The 17,180-nt window shown below is 44.6% G+C and overlaps 1 protein-coding gene across 1 annotated transcript in view; it reads right to left on the bottom strand.

The window, feature by feature from the left end:
* Nucleotides 1-17,180, bottom strand: part of LOC126210220 (uncharacterized) — a 107,011-nt gene that overhangs the window by 13,411 nt on the left and 76,420 nt on the right. Inside the window, exon 6 of the mRNA XM_049939401.1 lies at nucleotides 9,480-9,730. Within this exon, the coding sequence (XP_049795358.1) occupies nucleotides 9,480-9,730 (251 nt within the window). The remainder of the gene's footprint in view (nucleotides 1-9,479; nucleotides 9,731-17,180) is intronic.

The following is a 17,180-nucleotide window of genomic DNA, read 5'->3' as shown; positions in this document are numbered from 1 at the left end:
CGAATCGCCGCATTGTGTACCGTGATTCGTCACTCCACACGCTTTTCCACTGTTCAATCGTCAGTGTTTACGCTCCTTACACCAAGCGAGGCGTCGTTTGGCATTTACCAACGTGATGTGTGGCTTATGAGCAGCCGCCCGACCATGAAATCCAAGTTTTCTCACCTCCCACTCGCTTCCCACGCCCGGGTTCCCGGGTTCGATTCCCGGCGGGGTCAGGGATTTTGTCTGCCTCGTGATGACTGGGTGTTGTGTGATGTCCTTAGGTTAGTTAGGTTTAAGTAGTTATAAGTTCTAGGGGACTGATGTCCTCAGATGTTAAGTCCCATAGTGCTCAGAGCCATTTGAACCATTTCACCTCCCACCTAACGGTCATAGTACTTGCAGTGGTCCCTGATGCAGTTTGGAATTTGTATGTGGATAGATGTCTGCCTATTACACGTTACGACCCTCTTCAACTGTCGGCAGTCTCTGTCAGTCAACAGACGAGGTCGGCCTATACGCTTTCCACTTCACTATCATATCGGAAACAGCGGACCTAGGGATGTTTAGGAGTGTGGAAATCTCGCGTACAGACGTATGACACAAGTGACACCCGATCACCTGACCACGTTCAAAGTCCGTGAGTCCCGTGGAGCACACCATTCTGCTCCCTCACGATGTCTAATGATTACTGAAGTCGCTGATATGGAGTACCTGACAGTAGGTGGCAGCACAATGCACCTAATATGATAAACTTATGTTTTTGGGGATGTCCGGATTCTTTTGATCATACAGTGTACTTCATGTCAAAGTTTTATGAAAAGTTATTTTTTTTTCCTTTTTTTAAAAAGTTGTGTTAAAGTCTTATGGGACCAAACTGCTAAGGTCATCGGTCCCTAAGCTTACACACTACTTAATCGAACTTAAACTAACTTATGCTGAGGACGACACACACACCCATGCCCGAGGGAGGACTCCAATCTCCGACGGGGGGAGCCTCGCGGATCATGACAAGACGCCCTAGACCACGCGGCTACCGGTTGCACCAAAAGTTAGTTAAAATATTTTTAAAATCCTTCCTGCCTACCGTCCATAATGAAACCTGGAACACATGGTCGTGGGCAGTGGAGATCGGGTTGACAACCACTGAAACACTAATGATGTTCACAGATGGTGTTCATACTGCTGTGTGATGAAAATAGTTTTATAGATGCTGCCGAACTCCTATGGATTTGTCTTGGTAGGGGTAGATAAAGCATTTGGAATACAAGACTGGAATAAGCATTCCAGAAGAGCTGGTTACTAGTTTGGCTGAGGCTACAACCATTATGCATGGAGCATGTGGTTGTTCTGAGTATGTTAGACAGTCGTTAGTAAAACCTTCATGGACCCCTAGCCGTCAAACGGTGCAACTGCGACATTTTTGTCACATAGAAAAAGTGTTTCTTTGCTACTATAAAAACACTAAAATTTTGTGAGTTGTGAATATGCTCATATTAATACCTCTGCTTGCAGAACGCCTTTGGGTTTCCTTATACAGTAGGTACTGGGAGATGAAGAAACTTACGCAGGGTAGAGTAGCATGGAGAGCTGCATCAAACCAGTCTCTGGACTGAAGACCACAACAGCAACAACAACGACATAAAGCTACAATTTTTTTTTCCTGGCCTGTCGGTAGGTGGCACGCTCAGTTTGCCACGACCGGGGATTTATCTGCGTGTGCAGCTGACGCATGTGTTTTTCTGGGGGTTGTCTGTCTGGGACGCAGAGTCTCTGGATCTGAGCCTGAGCTCGCTATGGTGGAGTCGGCATGAATCGATCCCTGATAGCATCAGTGGGCTGCTGGCTGGCCTCAGCCAATAACGTAATGCAATTTTCTAAACGTCTCTATGGGAACGCCTCACTGTTGACACAGCTGTGTAGACGTCTTCTGTTTTCTCAAGCAGCCAATGGCGCTTCGCAGCTGAAAGCTGGCAACGGGCGCTAGAGCTGCCAGCTATTCCCTTACACTGTCTCAGCTACAGCTGTGGAGGTCTACTCGCCACATATGGATGGCGGATGTTTACTTTGGAAAGCATGTCTGCAGTTACTGGAGAGTCGCCCAAACACTATGGAGTTTGGCTAGGCCTGTTTCCTGCTACCTCGGTTGGTGGTCGTGGCAAAAATAAACGGGGCGTTATTTCTTGAGAGCGTTACCAAAGTGTCCACCACGGTTCGTGAAAACCCCTGTGTTTTGCTATTGAGCTGGCCGTTGTGGCCGAGCGGCTCTAGGCGCTTCAGTCTGGAACCGCGCTGCTGCTACGGTCGCAGGTTCGAATCCCGCCTCGGGCATGATGTGTAAGATGTCCTTAGGTTAGTTAGGTTTACGTAGTTCTAAGTCTAGGGGACTGACGACCTCAGATGTTAAGTCCCATAGTGCTTAGAGCCGTTTGAAACATTTCAGTTTTGCTATTGAGTTCCCTTAGCGCTCTTTCCATAAGATAGCCTAGTTTATACTGCTGCTTGCTATTCGTCGAAACCCTTTAAGTTGATCAGCATCGCAGTAATACGAAGTTAGCCAGGCAGTATAGTGGTTGGCACATTGAACTATATATATGGATCTGAGCACTATGGGACTTAACATCTGAAGTCATCAGTCCCCTAGAACTTGGAACTACTGAAACCTAACTAACCTAAGGACATCACACACATCCATGTCCGAGGCAGGATTCGATCCTGCGACCGTAGCGGTCGCGCGGTTCCAGACTGAAGCGCCTAGAACCATTCGGCCTCACCGCTCGGCGCAAATTGTACTCTCATTCAAATCCACATACGAACATCCCGGCTTAGGTTCTCCAAATCACTCCAGGCAACTGCCGGGTTGGCTCCCTTGAAAGGGCACGGCCGATTTGTCTCCACATCTTGACACTGCCCAACCTCGTACTCTGGTTCTAATGATCTCGATGTCGACGAGGCATTAAAACCTAATCTTCTTTTTTCCAGTAATAAGAACGTTGTTGAGTTAGAAATAAACTCAGTAATAATTGGGACAGAATTTTGTGTATTTCCGTTTGTGAGAGATTTGTGTAAATGGTGTGTGTATTTTCTACGTTTGCGCATATTTAATATTTGTCATTATCAGTTAACTGAGTGCTGAGGATATGCTTTACACTTAGTTAACAAACAGTCCCGAAATATTGATATGCAGACATACAGATTTAGTGAATTCAGTGTTCCTGGATACACAGTACCAAAAGTGTGCCAAGAATACCGAATTTCAGACATTGCCCTTCACCACAGACAACGCAGTGGTCGACTACCTTCACTTAACGACCGAGAGCAGCGGCGTTTGCGTGGAGTTGTCAGTGCTAACAGACAAGCAACACACAGAAATCATTGTGGGACTTACGACGAACGGTCCGTTAGAGCAGTGCAGGGAAATGTGGCGGTAATGGGCTATGGCAGCAGACGACCGTCGCGAGTACTTTTTCTAAGGGCAGGACATCGCTTTCAGCTCCTCTACTGGTATTTTGACCATATAAGTTCGATCCTGGTCGACTGTAAAACCGTGACCTGGTCAGATGAGTGCCGATTTCAGTAGATAAGAGCTGGAGTTCGAGTCTGGCGCTGACCCAACAATACCGTGCACACATGTTGCCAACAAACTAAAAAAACTAAAGTAAACTCCGTCAGAACAGGCCTTGGAAGATCCAACGGTACCGACCGGCTGCCGTGTCGTCCTCAGCTCACAGGCGTCACTGGATGCGGATATGGAGGGGCATCTGGTCAGCACACCGCTCTCCCGGCCGTATGTCAGTTTACGAGACCGGAGCCGCTACTTCTCAATCAAGTAGCACCTCAGTTTGCCTCACAAGGGCTGAGTGCACCCCACTCGCAGACCGGTTGGTCACCCGTCCACGTGCTAGCCCAGCCCGACAGCGCTTAACTTTGGTGATCTGACGGGAACCGGTGTTACCGCTGCGGCAATCTGATATGTTACTTACAAAGCTACCGGTGTGGGATCCGTACCAGATAGCGTTGATAGAAGAGATAGAGAAGATCCAACGGAGAGCAGCGCGCTTTGTTACAGGATCATTTAGATATCGCGAAAGTGTTACGGAGATGATAGACAAACTCCAGTGGAAGACTCTGCACGAGAGACGATCAGTAGCAAGCTACTGGCTTTTGTTGAAGTTTCGAGAACATACCTTCACCGAGGAGTCAAGCAGTATATTGCTCCCTCCTACGTATATCTCGCGAAGAGACCATGAGGATAAAATCAGAGAGATTACAGTCCACACAGAGGCATACCGACAATCCTTCTTTCCGCGAACAATACGAGACTGGAATAGAAGGGAGAACCGATAGAGGTACTCAGGGTACCCTCCGCTACACACCGTCAGGTGGCTTGCGGAGTATGGATGTAGATGTAGATGAAATAGATGAAAGCACTGTGAAATCTGGTGGTGGCTACATAATTGTGTGGGCTGTGTTTACATGGAATGCACTAGGTCCTGGTTATGCTCGGCTAGTTGGAGACCATTTGCAGCTACTTATGGACATCATGTTCCCAAACAAAGATGCAGTTTTTATGGATGACAATGTGCCATGTCGCCAGACTACAACTGTTGGCCCTTGGTTTAAAGAACTTTCAAGACAATTCGAGTGCATATATGGGCTCCCAGATTACCCAGCATGAATCACATCGCACATTTGTGGGGCGTAACCTTGAGATCAGTTCTTTCACAAAATTCTGCAAATTCTGCACATAATTTAGCAATTATGGACGGCTACAGAGGCAGAATGGCTCAATATTTATGCAGGGGACTCCCAAAGAATAGTTGTGTTCATGGCGCATCGAGTTGCTGCACTAAGATATTAGGAGGCACCCCATGACTTTCATCGCCTCAGTGTATATAGAAAGACTTTTGACGCTTGAAGTGCTATTCTTATTGTAATACCGATTTCTGGGTAGACAAAACTACTGTCGAATCCAGTAAGTGCCTCTGGGGTGATTTATAATGCTTATAGAGTTCAAAGAATTTGTTTGGTTTTAGTTAAAAGACAAATGGAATTTTGTGTCCTGTTACAGAAACTGTAATTTAAATTTTTGCTAATTTATTTGATGCACAGGGTGTCCTACTCAAACCTCCCTGACTTCAAGGCCCCAGGGGAGATAAACCACAGTAGATACGACAGTGGAAAATGCACCACATTGTACAGCATCTCAAAGAATTTGTATTCCCGCGTCAGAAGTGCAAAGTATCGTCGCCAGAGTGCAGCATGGTCGCATGAAGTGAAAATGGCGACTCCACAGCAGCGCGCGGAAGCAGTAGTGTGGTTTGCAGAAACAAAATCGCCGATTACTGTGTAAAGAAATTATCGTCGTGCGTATGAATGTGATACACCTGATGTGAAAACAGTTAAGGAATGGTACAGGAAGTTTCTGGAAACAGGAGGTATTCGGAAACATCCTGGCGGTGCACGTTACGGAGTTTCAGAAGAGACGGCGGAGGACATCAGACAAACGTTTCTCAGAAGCCCACATAAGTCAATTCGTCAAGCATCTAGGCAACTTGATGTACCTCGATCAACATTGCATCGTGTAGTTCACCAGCGTCTTCGTATGTGTGCTTACTGAGTGCAAATTCTGCAACATCTGACGCCGAACGACAAATCATGCCGATAACAATTTGCTGTGGATATACTGCAGCTTATTGATATGGATGCCAGCTTCCTGGAAGAATGTTTATTCTCAGATGAGGCAACCTTTCATCTATCAAGAAGGGTTAATAGGCATAATGTTCGGATTTGGGGTTTGCAAATTCGCACATTGTCATTGAACATGTTCGTGATAGCCCTAAACTAAACGTCTGGTGCTGGCCAATGCACCACAGCATTGTTGGACCGTTGTTCTTTGCGGAACAAACACTGAATGAGTCACTGTATATGGACATGCTAGAGCAGTTTGTGTACCCTCTGATACAAGACTTGCAACTCAACATCATTTTTCAACACGAAGGAGCTCTGCCGCATAGGTCAACGGATGTTCACAAGTTCCTGGATAATAAATTTCCCAATCGTTGGATCGGACATGGAGGACCCATTGCCTGGCCACTACGTCCATCCGACATTACGCCACTTGGTTTGTTCATGTGAGGGTTCGTGAAGGACCGTGTGTATGCGACCAAAGCGGACGACATTCCTGCGTTGCGACATCGTATCACTAATGCGATTGCAACAGTAACAGACGAAATGTTACAAAGAACTCGGCAAGAAATTGAATGTAGACTCGAGATTCTTCGTGCTACAAGTGGTTCACATGTAGAGGTGTATTCATGATAAACAAATAAATTATTTGAGATGCTCTACAATGTGGTGCATTTTTCATTGTATCTAATGTGTCTTCTCTTCCTGGGTCTTTGAAATCAGAGAGATTTGAGTGGGACACCCTGTATTTCTACATCTACGTGATTACTCTGCTATTCACAATAAAGTGCCTGGCAGAGGGTTCAATGAAACACCTTCAAGCTGTCTCTCTACCGTTCCACTCTCCAACGGCACGCGGGAAAAACGAGCACTAAATTTTTTCTGTGCGAGCCCTCATTTCTCTTATTTTATCGTGATTACCATTTCTCCCTATATAGGTGGGTGCAAACACAATGTTTTCGCAATCGGAGGAGAAAACTGGTGATTGAAATTTCATGAGAAGATCCCGTCGCAACGAAAAGCGCCTTTGTTTTAATGATTGCCACTCCCATTCACGTATCATGTCTGTTGCACTATCTCCCCTATTCCACGATAATACAAAACGAGCTGCCCTTCTTTGTACTTTTTCGGTGTCATCCGTCAGTCCCACCTGATGCAGATCCCACACCGCACAGCAGTACTCCAGAATAGGGCGGACAAGCGTAGTGTAAGCAGGCTCTTTAGTAGACCTGTTGCACCTTCTAAGTGTTCTGCCAATGAATCGCAGTCTTTGGTTTGTTCTACCACAATATTATCTATGTGATCGTTCCAATTTAGGTTATTTGTAATTATAATCCCTAAGTATTTAGTTGAATTTACAGCCCTCAGATTTGTGTGACTTATCGCGTTATCGAAATTTAGCTGATTTCTTCTAGTACTCATGTGAATAACTTCGCACTTTTCATTAGTCAGGGTCAATTGCCACTTTTCGCACCATACAGATATCTTATCTAAATCATTTTGCAAGTCGTTTTGATCATAAGATGACTTAACAAGACGGCAAATGACAGCATCATCTGCAAACAATCTAAGACGGCTACTCAGATTGTCTCCTATGTCGTTAATAGAGATCAGGAACAATAGAGGGCCTGTAACACTTCCTTGGGGAACGCCGGATATTACTTCTGTTTTACTCCATGACTTTCTGTCCATTACTACGAACTGTGACCTTTTTGACAGGAAATCATGAATCCAGTCGCACAACTGGGGTGATACTCCATAGGCATGCAGTGTGATTAGAAGACGCTTGTGAGAAACGGTGTCGAAAGCCTTCTGGAAATCTAAAAATATGGAATCAATTTGACATCCCCTGTCGATAGCACTTATTACTTCATGAGTACAAAGAGCTAGTTGTGTTTCACAAGAACGATATTTTCAGAATCCGTGTTGACTATATGTCAATAAATCGTGTTCTTCGAGGTACTTCATAATGTTCGTATACAGTATATGTTCCAAAACCCTGCTGAAAATCGACGTTAGTGATATAGGCCTGTAATTGAGCGGATTACTCCTACTTCCCTTTTTGGGTATTGGTGTGACTTGAGCAATTTTCCCGTCTTTAGGTACGGATATTTCTGTGAGCGAGTGGTTGTACATAATTGCTAAATACGGAGCTATTATATGAGCATACTCTGAGAGGAACCTGACTGGTATACAATGTGGACCGGAGGCCTTGCCTTTATTGAGTGATTTAAGCTGCTTTGTTACACCGAGGATATCTACTTCTATGTTTCTCATCTTGGCAGTTGTTCTTGATTGGAATTCGGGAATATTTACTTCGCCTTCTTTGGTGAAAGAGTTTCGGAAAACCGTGTTTAATAACTCTGCTTTGGTGGCACTGTCATCAATGACTTCACCGTTGTTATCGAGCAGTGAAGGTATTCATTGTGTCTTGCCACTGGTGTGCTTTACATATGACCAGAATCTCTTTGGGTTTTCTACAAGATTTCGAGACAGAATTTCGTTGTGGAAATTATTAAAAGCATCTCGCATTGAAATACGCGACGTATTTCGAACTTCTGTAGAACTTGGCCAATCTTGGGGATTTTGCGTTCTTTTAAATTTGGCATGCTTTATTCGTTGCTACTGCAACAACGATCTGACCCGTTTTGTGTACCGTGGGGGGTCGGTACCATCACTTATTAATTTATGTGGTATATATCTCTCAAATGCTGTCGATACTATCTCTTTGAAAACATTCCACAACTTTTTTACACTTACATGATATTTTCCGAAAGAATAATGGATTTCTACTGTTAATGTTAAACCTCTGGTTTAGTCAGTTAATCCAGGTCCCATCTCCTTAAATTCCCACCTTTTTTCAGTTTCTTCCGTTTTAATCTACAGTTCATAACCAATAGATTGTGATCAGAGTCCACATCTGCCTCTGGAAATGTCTTACAGTTGAAAACCTGGTTCCTAAATCTCTGTCTTACCATTATATAATCTATCTGATACCTTCTAGTATCTCCAGGATTCTTCCATGTATACAACCCTCTTTTATGATTCTTGAACCAAGTGTTGACTATGATTAAGTTATGCTCTGTGAAAAATTCTACCAGACGGCTTCCTCTTTCATTTCTTACCCCCAATCCATATTCACCTACTATGTTTCCTTCTCTCCCTTTTCCTACTCTCGAATTACAGTCACCCATGACTATTAAATTTTCGTCTCCCTTCACTACCTGAATAATTTCTTTTATCTCATCATACATTTCATCAATTTCTTCATCATCTGCAGAGCTAGTTGGCATATAAACTTGTACTACTGCAGTAGGCGTGAGCTTCGTGTCTATCTTGGCCACAATAATGCGTTCACTGTGCTGTTTGTAGTAGCTTACCCGCACTCCTATTTTTTTTTATTCATTATTAAACCTGCTCCTGCATTACCCCTATTTCATTCTGTATTTATAACCCTGTACTCACCTGACCAAAAGTCTTGTTCCTCCTGCCACCTAACTTCACTAATTCGCACTATATCCAACTTTAACCTATCCATTTCCCTTTTTAAATTTTCTAACCTACATCACGTCGAAATGAAGTGTAAGCTAGAGACAAATAGAGATGGAGAGCTGCCAGCCAGTCGAAAGATCGAAGATGGAAAGTACACGAGCAACTATCGCAATTATCTTACGTGGTGTAGAAAATCACGGAAGATCTAAAAGTGAATATCTACAGGTGTTTTTTGTATCTGATTCCTCGAATGACAGTAGAGTCAACAGCCTTCGGTGCATAAACGTGAAGCGCGTGTATCCCAGAATCAAACTTACCTTTGATGTAGATAGGACGTTCGTTTGGTACTCCAGGCTTGGCGGTCATACGGTAATGAACTTCGTAAAGCGGCAGGAAACTTCGAGCTTCGTTGAACCAGACGTGGTAGTAGAAGCTGTGGAGCACGTCGGCGAGAGCGAACATTGACGACGCCTCTGGCTGTTGCTTCTCACACTGCGCGCTGAAGTCGTCGCGAAAGGCGAGGTACGGCCCGTGATACGACAGCAGGCGATCATTCAACAGCGGCAGCCTGTTGACGCACGAGCGGCGAGGTTGAACGTTAAAAGCAAATAAAACAAACACGCCAAATCATGTACAGTGCAAGCAAGAACGTAAAAATGTGCATGATGGAATTTTCGCTCTGCAGCGGAATGTGTGCGCTTATTTGAAACTCCCTGGCAGATTAAAACTGCTTACTGGACTGCGACTAGAACCGTCGTGTATTTTTTTTTTTTAAGTAAAGGTATTTCCTTGTAATGAGCTACAGTGATAAACATGGTGGTCCATTCATCGTGACCGGACCAAATATCTCACAATATAAGCGTCAAACGAAAAAAACTACAAAGAACGAAATTTGTCTAGATTGAAGGGGGAAACCAGATGGCGCTATGGTTGGCCCGCTAGATCGCGCTGCCATAGGTCAAACGGGTATCAACTGCGTTTTTTAAAGTAGCAATCCCCACTTTTTATTACATATTCGCGTAGTACGTAAAGAAATATGAATGTTTTAGATGGACCACTCTTTTCGATTTGTGATAGATGGCGCTGTAGTAGTCACAAGCATATGGCTCACAATTTTAGACGAACAGTTGGTAACAGTTCGGTTTTTTAAATTAAAATACAGAACGTACGTACGTTTGAACATTTTATTTCGGTTGTTCCAATGTGATACATGTACCTTTGTGAACTTATCATTTCTGAGAACGCATGCTGTTACAACGTGATTACCTGTAAATACCACATTAATGCAATCAATGCTCAAAATTATGTCAGCCAACCTCACTGCATTTGGCACTACGTGTAACGCCATTCCTCTCAACAACGAGTAGTTCGCCTTCCGTAATGTTCGCACATTCATTGTCAATGCGCTGAGGCATGCTGTCAGGCGTTGTCGGTGGATCACGATAGCAAATATCCTTCAACTTTCCCCACAGAAAGAAATCCGTGGACGTCAGATCCGGTGAACGTGCGGGCCATGCTATGGTGCTTCGACGACCAATCCACCTGTTATGAAATGTGCTATTCAATACCGCTTCAACCGCACGCGAGCTATGTGCCGGACATCCATCATGTTGGAGGTACATCGGGATTCTGTCATGCAGTGAAACATCCTGTAGCAACATCGGTAGAACATTACGTAGGAAATCAGCATACATTGCACCATTTAGATTACCATCGATTAAATGGGGGCCAATTATCCTTGCTCTAATAATGCCGCACCATACATTAACCCACCAAGGTCCCTGATATTTCACTTGTCGGGGCCATCGTGGATTTTCCGGTTGCCCAATAGTGCATATTATGCCTGTTTACGTTACCGCTGTTGGTGAATGATGCTTCGTCGCTAAATAGAAGGCGTGCAAAAAATCTGTAATGGTCCCGTAATTTCTCTTGTTCCCAGTGGCAGAATTGTACACGACGTTCAAAGTCGTCGCCATGCAAATCCTGGTGCATAGAAATATGGTACGGGTGCAATCGATGTTGATGTTGCATTCTCAACACCGACGTTTTGATTCCCGATTCGCGCGCAATTTGACTGCTACTGATGTGCGGATTAGCCGCGACTGCAGCTTGGGCATTATCGTTTGTTACAGGTCGTGGTTGACGTTTCACATGTGACGGAACGCTTCCTGTTTCCTTAAATATCGTAACTATCCGGACACTTCGATGATGGCCGTGCGGTTAAAGGCGCTGCAGTCTGGAACCGCAAGACCGCTACGGTCGCAGGTTCGCATCCTGCCCCGGGCATGGATGTTTGTGATGTCCTTAGGTTAGTTAGGTTTAACTAGTTCTAAGTTCTAGGGGACTAATGACCTCAGCAGTTGAGTCCCATAGTGCTCAGAGCCATTTGAACTTCGATGTTGTCGTCCAGGGTACCGAGCAGCATACATAGCACACGCCCGTGGGGCATTTTGATTACAATAGCCATACATCAACACGGTATCAACCTTTTCCGCAGTTGGTAAACGGTCCATTTTAACACGGGTAATGTATCACGAAGCCAATGCCTTCCGCACTGGCGGAATGTTACGTGATACCACGTACTTATACGTTTGTGACTATTACAGCGCCATCTATCACAAAGCGAAAACAGTGGTGCAACTAAAACATTCATATTTCTTTACGTACTACACGAATATGTAATAATAAATGGGGGTTCCTGTTTTAAGAAATGCAGTTGATATCCGATGGACCTATGGCAGCGCCATCTAGCGGGCCAACCATAGCGCCATCTGGATTCCCCCTTCAAAAAAAATGGTTCAAATGGCTCTGAGCACTATGGGACTTAACTTCTCGGGTCATCAGTCCCCTAGAACTTAGAAATAGTTAAACCTAACTAACCTAAAGACATCACACACATCCACGCTCGAGGCAGGATTCGAACCTGCGACCGTAGAGGTCGCGCGGTTCTAGACTATAGCGCCTAGAACCGCTCAGCCACTCCGGCCGGCTTTCTCCCTTCAAGCGACGAGTTTCGTTCTTTGTAGTTTTTTCGTTTGACGCTTATTTCGTGAGATATTTGGCCCAGTCATTATCAATGGAGCACCCTGTACAACGTTAAACAAATGTTGATGTAATTTTTTATCTTTGCCAACAGGTTCTGCTATTTATCTACATAAAGCATGGAACTTTAACGAACAACAATAGCAGCATACATTTTTCATCCGCAGAAGACGTACACGAATGTCTATGTTCTGTGTTATTCCCCCCATCTCCGGACAATCCAAGCCAAGCCACACTCCCGACTCCGTCTCCTCAAGCTCCTTTCCGCAGTACGTGGGGTCTGGACCCCTCCACCATACTCCACACCTATAAATCCCTCATCCGCCCTATCCTCTGTTACGCCCATCCGGCCTGCATCTCCGCCCCCCCCCCCTACCTTGAGATCCTTGAACGCCATGCCCTCTGCCTCACCTATCGCACTCGTCTCCCCTCCACCACGCGGATCCTGTACGACCTAATTCCGTTCCCCCATCTCCTACTTTTCCTCGAACAGATACGGATCCTCCACACCTCCCATAAACTCGATCCTCCTCACCCGCTTGTCTCACCTATCCTCTCCCACCCCTGTCCGCTGCTGCGCCTGTATTCCCACGTCCCACCTGCTCTCCATCTCTCCACCCTCCTTACCCTCTCCCAAGGTGGCTTCCGCCAGCTCCCCCTCCTACCAAATTTGATCCTCCCCCCTCTTCCGGTGTTTGTTCCTTTTGGGCACCCTCCTTCCCTTCTCCTTCCCTCCCTCCTCCCTTTCTCCCCACTCCTCCCCCGGGCTTCCCCTACCCCCGTCCCTCTACTCCTCGTCCCATCTCCTCTGCCATTGGCATCCTTGCTCTCCCATCTCCCTCCCCCTCACCCTTCTCACCCTCTTGGCAGGTCCCTGGACTCGCACACGTTACGTGAACATTCGCGCGCCTGAGATCATCGCCATCCGTTTCTCGTGTGTGCCGTCGTGTTTTGTGTTTAGTGTTCACCGTAACACTCCATCGTTCACATGTGCCATCGACATCACCAGTGTTAGTGCGTCGTGACAACAGTTTGTAGTGTGGATTATCGTCGAGTGTGAACGGCTCCGTGGTTTTGTATTTATGTGGCTACTGTTTTATTACCCGCCATTATGTAAATTATGTCTATTCCTTCTGTGTTATTACACAGGGTGGTCAGAAATAGTCTGAAAAGTTTGTGATGGTGTTGCAAGGTATATTGTCGTGAGAAATAATTCTTAAAAAAAAATTCGATACCTAGCGCCGTTTCCGAGATAATAGCACTGAATTTAAACAGTCAGACAGTTACGTGATGAAATTTCAAGCTCGCCGCCAGATATAATTATCGTCAGTTGGTGTCAGCGTTGATGGTAGCACACGAAACTGCTCAATCTTTGAGTCGGTTGGATGCTTACCACCATCACATGTCCCATTTTTATATCATTTTTTTGGTTTTCGGGAAAGCAAACCAAGAACACGATCGGCAACCCCGTTTCTTGAAGCTGCACACTCAGTAACTTGACTGGATAACTTCAGTGTTAATTAACTCAGAAACAGCGCAATGTGTCTAATTTTCTTTGTGACATTTATTTCTGAGTGCAACCTGCCCTGTAACACCCTTAGACGCTTTTCAGACTTTTCCTGACCACCCTGTGTACAGGGTGAGTCACTAAGTGCTGCCAGCTAGAATAAAACCGAATGTATGATAGTAGCTGAAAAGTTTGTGGGACATATGTTGCATGGGAAAACAGGGGTCACAATATGACGTTGGTTTTTTGTTGCTCGGTGGGGTCGCTTTAGAGATATGAAGCTCACCTTCGTTTTTTAAATGGGATACTATAGTTTGGCACTTGTTTTTGACGGCGGCTATCAAGACGAATCCAATGATATGTAACAGTAAGGTCTTTGAAGGTCAACGAAGATCAAAAATGTGGTTGTTGTTGTTGCGGTCTTCAGTCCTGAGACTGGATTGATGCAGCTCTCCATGCTACTCTATCCTGCGCAAGCTTCTTCATCTCCCAGTACCTACTGCAGCCTACATCCTTCTGAATCTGCTTAGTGTATTCATCTCTTGGTCTCCCTCTAAGATTTTTACCCTCTCCGCTGCCGTCCAGTACTAAATTGGTGATCCCTTGATGCCTCAGAACATGTCCTACCAACCGGTCCCTTCTTCTTGTCAATTTGTGCCACAAACTCCTCTTCTCCCCAATTCTATTCAATACCTCCTCATTAGCTATGTGATCTACCCATCTAATCTTCATCATTCTTCTGTAGCACCACATTTCGAAAGCTTCTATTCTCTGCATGTCTAAACTATTTATCGTCCATGTTTCACCTCCATACATGGCAACACTCCAAACAAATACTTTCAGAAACGACTTCCTGACACTTAAATCTATATTCGATGTTAACAAATTTCTCTTCTTCAGAAACGCTTTCCTTGCCATTGCTATCTACATTTTATATCCTCTCTACTTCGACCATCATCAGGTATTTTGCTCCCCAAATAGTAAATCTCCTTTCCTAATCTAATTACGTCAGCATCACCCGATTTAATTCGACTACATTCCATGATCCTCGTTTTGCTTTTGTTGATGTTCATCTTATATCCTCCTTTCAAGACACTGTCCATTCCGTTCAACTGCTCTTTCAAGTCCTTTGCTGTCTCTGGCAGCATTACAATGTCATCGGCGAACCTCAACGTTTTTATTTCTTCTCCATGGATTTTAATACCTATCCGAACTTTTCTTTTGTTTCCTTTACTGCTTGTTCAGTATACAGATTGAATAACATCGGGGAGAGGCTACAACCCTGTCTTACTCCCTTCTCAACCACTGCTTCCCTTTCATGTCCCTCGACTCTTATAACTGGCTTCTGGTTTCTGTACAAATTGTAAATAGCCTTTCGCTCCCTGTATTTTAACCCTGCCACGTTCACAATTTGAAAGAGAGTATTCCAGTCAACATTGTCAAAAGCTTTCTCTATGTCTAAAAATGCTAGAAACGTAGGTTTGCCTTTCCTTAATCTTTCTTCTAAGATAAGTCGTAGGGTCAGTATTGCCTCGCGTGTATGTGGTATGAGCGACCATTTACAGAAGATGTTCGAAGTGATGACCATTGGTAACTATGCAGTGCTGCAATCTTCTTATCATGTATTGGGCGATATTCCTTATCACTTCGGCACTTATCGAAGCACATGCTCTGACAATTCTCTCTCGTATATCATGCAAATAGTAAATATTCGCCGAATACGGCCTATCCATCTAACGTGCCATCGATATGTAAACACCATTCGACGGTTTCGCAATACATCACTAATGGGAACGACATGACTAGTATCGTCGAATCAAGCGAATGTGAAAGACGTATTCCTTCGAAGAATACGTCGATATGCTTCTCATTTACAGAGACTGCCAACTAAATTCAGTGAGATCTAGAGAGTTATTCGCTGAAAGATATCCACAACGTACTCACCCTACACGTGTGTATGATGAATTGAGAACAACTGGATCAAAAATGGATCTGAGCACTATGGGACTTAACATCTGAGGACGTCAGTCCCCTAGAACTTACAACTACTTAAACCTAACTAACCTAAGGACATCACACACATCCATGCCCGAGTCAGGATTCGAACCTGCGACCGTAGCTGTGGCGCGGTTCCAGACTGAAGCGCCTAGAATCGCTCGGCCACATGCAACTGGTTCTTCAACGCATCAGGAACATATCCGGCAAAGGGTAGTTACTAACGAGGGAACGGAAATTGGTACTCTTGCAACTGTGGTTTCGAGATCCTTGTGTTAGTTCGCGTCAAATCGCAAGGGAATATGGCATGAGCCAGAGTAGTGTTGTTCACGTTCTGCATCGCGATAAATATCAACCTTACCATATCAGTCTCCACCAAGAATTAACTGCTACAGATTGTATGCGTCACATTGAATTCTACCGATGGACTCAACTTCAGATTCAGAGGGATGACACATTTATTAAACTGCTTTTATTTACTCGCGAGGCTACATTCACGAACCTTAGAAATGATAATTTGCATAACATGCCTTATTGGGAAACTGAAAATCCATGTTGGCTGCGACAAGCTGCACACCAAAAACCATGGTCGGTGAATGCATGGCGTGGGATTCTGGACGACAGACTTATTTCAACGAAGGCAATCTTAATGGTAGGAAGTACACCACATTCCTGCTAGAAGTGTTACGTCTGTTATTGGAAGAAATACCTTTAAGAACAGAAAGTTGTATCAAGACGATGGGTGTCCGGCACATTTTCGCTGATGGCTAGAAATGATTTGCAGAGAGAATTCCGAAACTTTTGGATTGCACGCGGAGGAGATGTGTCGTGGCCAGCTTGTTCGCCATACTTGACGCCTCTGGATTTTTTCTTGTGGGGAATCGTAAAACACATTGTTTATAAATACGTTCCAACTACAGATGAAGATATGCGAGAGAGAATTGTCAGAGCATGTGCTTCGGTAAGTCCCGATGTGATAAGGAATACCACTCAATCCATGAAAAGAAGATTGCAGCACTGCACTGATTCCAATGGTCATCACTTCGAACACCTTCTGTAAATGGAGGATCATGCCCCCTTTGTGACCCTCGTTGACTTTCAAGAACCTTACTGTTACACATCACTGGATTCGTCTCGATAGCCGCTGTCAGAAAATAAGTACCTGACTATGGCATCCCATTAAAAAAGAAAAAAAAACACAGTGGATCTTCATACCTCCATAGCAGCCGCACCTAGCAACAAAAAACTAATGTCATAGTATGGCCCCCGTTGTCCCATGCAACATTTGTCCCACAAAGTTTCCAGCTCGTATCATACTTTCGGAGTTATTCTTGGTGGCAACAGTTAGTGGCTCACTATATAGTCTGAACTGATTTTAAATGTATACAGAGTGGTCCAGAAAAATGTAGACACTCGTCGATAGTCAGTATTAACAAAACAAAATGACATTCCGTTACAATTTTTGCACGAGTGG

This window comes from Schistocerca nitens, chromosome 10, assembly GCF_023898315.1.
Source record: "Schistocerca nitens isolate TAMUIC-IGC-003100 chromosome 10, iqSchNite1.1, whole genome shotgun sequence".
Classification (NCBI taxonomy): domain Eukaryota; kingdom Metazoa; phylum Arthropoda; class Insecta; order Orthoptera; family Acrididae; genus Schistocerca; species Schistocerca nitens.
The sequence above is the reverse complement of the archived record's forward strand: the minus strand, read 5'-3'. Positions and strand labels throughout refer to the sequence as shown.